We start from the raw sequence: 3,993 nt of genomic DNA, 5'->3' as shown, positions 1-3,993 counted from the left end.
GGGGGGGGGGGGGGGGGTTGACAGTTAAGGGGTTTAACTATTCTCATGAACATTTTGGTCAATGCATCACCGATCTTGACACCGAAGAGAAATATCATGTACTGGACTGAATGAGTAGCGCATCAATTTGACATATTCACCTTAGTTAATTTGGCTTATTAGTTCATTTTTATTGGTTATTAGAAATATGAAACGTGGTTAGAACACTGAGCAGGTTCGGCATGTTGCTGTCCTCCGAACAGAAGAGGGCGCTCTGCAGCTCAACCGAACTGGTGTCAAATTTCGTCGAAGGCTGAAATCTGACATAAACAGGAAGAGTTCGGTGAGTTAAATCTTTCCTTAAACGTTAACTTTGGTCATCTTCTATATGCATTTTAATATTGATCAAAGATGAATACAATTTAGTATTCAATTATACAGTAATCTGATTATGTAAAGGCGCAGCAGGTTTATCCAAACCAGTGTGTGCGGCGCTCTTGTGACCGTTGCATAAAACATTATTACAGCACATCAGCTATTCTCTTGTTGTGACAGATTTCTACTACTTCTCTAGTTTATTTCTGTACTTTAATGAGGACTGAGCGCTTGTAAGAGATCATGGGCAAGAGCTGCAAGGTGGTGGTGTGTGGTCAGGGGTCAGTGGGGAAAACTGCTGTTCTGGAGCAGCTGCTCTACGCCAACCATGTTGTAGGTGAGTGTTGTGACAGCAGGCATTTCTCAAACCCGAATAAATAACTGAAGAGTAGATTCACATAGTACCCGTTTGGCAGGTTCAGAGACCATGGAGACACTGGAGGACATTTACATCGGGTCTGTGGAGACGGACCGCGGCACCCGAGAGCAGGTGCGGTTTTACGACACGCGCGGGCTGCGTGATGGTCAGGAGTTTCCGCGGCACTACTTCACTTTCGCCGACGGCTTCGTGCTCGTCTACAGCATCGACAGCAAAGAGTCCTTCAAACGCGTGGAGGCTCTGAAGAAAGAGATCGACCGCTGCCGTGACAAAAAAGAGGTCTGTGTGCTTGTTATGCACCCGTTCAAAAGTTTGGGGCCCATATGATTTGATTTTTTAATTCATACTTTTATTCATCAAGGACGAGTTGATCAAAAGGACAGTAAAGACACGTATGTTGTTGAAATAGCTTTCTATTTCAAATAAATGCTGTTCTTTTGAAATTTACAGTATATTCATTAAAGAATCCTGAAAAATGTATGCCACTTTCTACCCAGCTAACGGGCAACGTTCTGGCAAGATTCTCTCAAAGTTATGAGAAAATAGAATGATTGCACAAAACATTATTTATACATCATTCGTGGATAAAAGTCCACTTATCTGATTTTTTAAAATGTTGCTATTCGTTACAGACCATTTAGAGGTAATTTAAAAATAACATTTCCATCATGTTTGCAAAGTGATCAAATATAAAGTTCCCTTCATATTAGCAAAACGTTCTTTGAACATTTTTTTTGTTAGCTGGGTACAAAAATATAAAGCAGAACAAATGTTTCTTGAGCAACAAATCAGCATATTAGAATGATTTCTGAAGGATCGTGTGACACTGAAGACTGGAGGAATGATGCTGAAAATTCAGCTTGGCCATCACAGGAATAAATTACGTTTTAGAATATATTCAAATAAAAAAAACTGTTGTGTTTGCTAATATTTCATAATATTACAGTTTTACTGTATATATATATATATATATATATATTTTATCAAATAATCATAGCCTTGGTGAGCATAAGAGTTCTTGCAAAACAATAAAAAAAATCTTGCCACCCCAAATTTTTGAACTATAGTGTCAAATAACGAGGAATCAAATTTTTATTGATATTTTGATATAAAACATGACAAAAAAAAAACTACTAACATTATAAGTGGACATCATGAAAAAAATGTAAAGAATATTTCTTTCTGTCTCACAGGTGACTATTGTTGTTGTGGGTAATAAGTTGGACCTGCAGGATCAGAGGAGGGTGGACAGCGAGGCGGCTCAACAGTGGGCACGGCAGGAGAAGGTCAGGCTGTGGGAGGTTACTGTGACCGACAGACGAACGCTCATCGAGCCCTTTGTCCATCTGGCCAGCAAAATGACCCAACCTCAGAGCAAATCCACCTTCCCACTCAGCCGCAACAAGAACAAGGGCAGCGGCTCCCTAGACAGCTAGAGATCGAGAAGATGGCAACAGAGCTGACAGAGTAACAGAAAGATAAGATATGTTAGATGGGAGATGTAAGGCAAATCTCTAAATAGTGACATTTTTATATCGTTCAAAACATTTGAACTTGGAGTGCCATTATAAGTTTAGCACACTGTATGAAGTTACTGCATTAATGAAGTTTTATATTCATAAACATACAGGATAGAATCCATGTGTTGCTGTGATATATGTGATATATTTATCTCATGCTTATCTTGAAGCAATTGACTGACAAAAAGTACTGTTTTTACACTGATTGATATATATATATATATATATATATATACACCTCTACATTGCAAAAAGTTGTTACATCTTATGTGAAATCAGCTAGGATGATTCGACTTGTTCAATTCAGGCGTATTTAATGACGTTTGTGCCATGATGACTGCTCTTTTCTATGACATGAACTTGACAGAAGAATGTCTTAATTAATTGGACTGCATGGATGTTTTACTTATTTTCAGGTGTTCATATTTTGCGCCAGACACATTCCTATAAATTTACTGATTTATTCCATAAAAACACCTTAGCAAGTGAAATTTTACACGTGTTTGTTTGATTGTGAGTGAGAGTTCACTACTGTGCTTTTTAACCTGACGACACTGCATTTTGTGAGTAGTCATTCATATTGTATAATGTTTGCTTTCAGTTGTGAGCATATACAATATATTTCTGTTCTTTTTACATGGAAAATGTATGACTTGTGAATATTTTACTTCTTTTTAGCTGAGATTGCTTTTAAATACATTTTGACATGCTTAAAAGCATCATTAAGCATTTTTGTCTGAAAACAAAGACTGTACGAGCGTCTTAATAAAGCTGCTTGACTGCTATTGTTTAACACTCAATAATCTTTTCTAATCTAAAGCTAAATTAGAGCTTTACACAATGGTCAGAAATAATGGTAATGTTCAATAAAGACAATATTAATTTTAAGCACATGATCTGTACACCGTTCAAAGCTTGTCTGCTTAACAGCACAGCAGCCATCTTCCGACTGAATGAGCCCAAGTCTGACATATCTGCAGTCTCTCTCAATCTCTCTTCAGGGGGAGTAAATGGGAGAATTGGTTTTATTTGCCCTTTATCTATCTTTTTACGGAGTGGATATTTCATTTCGTTCATGGCTAGATCTGCAGTGACCTTATAATAGAGGGCTCTCCACTTCTGCCAGGGAGAGAGTGTGTCTCTGTGTGTAATGAATGAATGTCTGTCTGGTTAATGCTTGCTTTAAGCTACCCTTCATTTCATGAGGCTTGCATCAGTGTGCACCAATAGTGTTTACAGATCACAGATCAAATGCTTCACATTATGCAAATTTACTTTTTACCCACTGTTACACAATACACGACACACATTGCAAACATAGTTTCAAAAATGTCACTCTCTATTAGGGTCTGGGAACTTCATAAATTGCATGCTTTCATGCAGTGAGCTGAAGAATGGGCTGACAACCCATAAGCCCAGCAAAAAGAAACCTACGTGCGAAGGGGGAGGGGGTTGGTACAATATACAAATATTTATTGATTTTCAATAATGGCATACTAATATACTTTTTAGTGAATTGGTGTATTTTGTAAATCACAGCATGATGCAAAAAACGCACAGTTCCAGTTAACAAAATAGAGAACGTTAGCTAACATTTCTATTAAGTTATGAAACATTAGACCTACTTTTTTTTTCTTGGTTATGCAAACTTTAAGGGGACATTCGATTTGATTATTTTGCAAACGTTTAAATGTTTCCTGAACATTCTTAATCATTCTTAAGTGCACCTGAACACGATCG

General features: G+C 37.5%; 1 protein-coding gene across 2 annotated transcripts; it reads left to right on the top strand.

Annotated features, from left to right (window-relative positions):
- Positions 1-225: 225 nt before the first annotated feature.
- nkiras2 (NFKB inhibitor interacting Ras-like 2) lies at positions 226-3,018 on the top strand. 2 transcript variants are annotated; one of them, XM_016279465.1, is made up of 4 exons: positions 226-322; positions 535-691; positions 771-1,012; positions 1,927-3,018. In XM_016279465.1, the coding sequence occupies exons 2-4, from the start codon at positions 598-600 to the stop codon at positions 2,167-2,169; spliced, it is 579 nt and encodes a 192-aa protein (XP_016134951.1). In that variant the 5' UTR covers positions 226-322; positions 535-597; the 3' UTR covers positions 2,170-3,018. The 2 variants fall into 2 exon arrangements, with proteins under 2 accessions (XP_016134951.1, XP_016134950.1); XM_016279464.1 differs by having other exon boundaries at positions 237-322; positions 554-691.
- Positions 3,019-3,993: the final 975 nt, after the last annotated feature.

The sequence above is a fragment of the Sinocyclocheilus grahami genome, unplaced genomic scaffold (assembly GCF_001515645.1).
Source record: "Sinocyclocheilus grahami isolate Dianchi unplaced genomic scaffold, SAMN03320097.WGS_v1.1 scaffold130.1, whole genome shotgun sequence".
NCBI classification, from domain to species: domain Eukaryota; kingdom Metazoa; phylum Chordata; class Actinopteri; order Cypriniformes; family Cyprinidae; genus Sinocyclocheilus; species Sinocyclocheilus grahami.
Note: the sequence above shows the minus strand (reverse complement) of the source record. Positions and strands in the feature narration are given on the sequence as shown.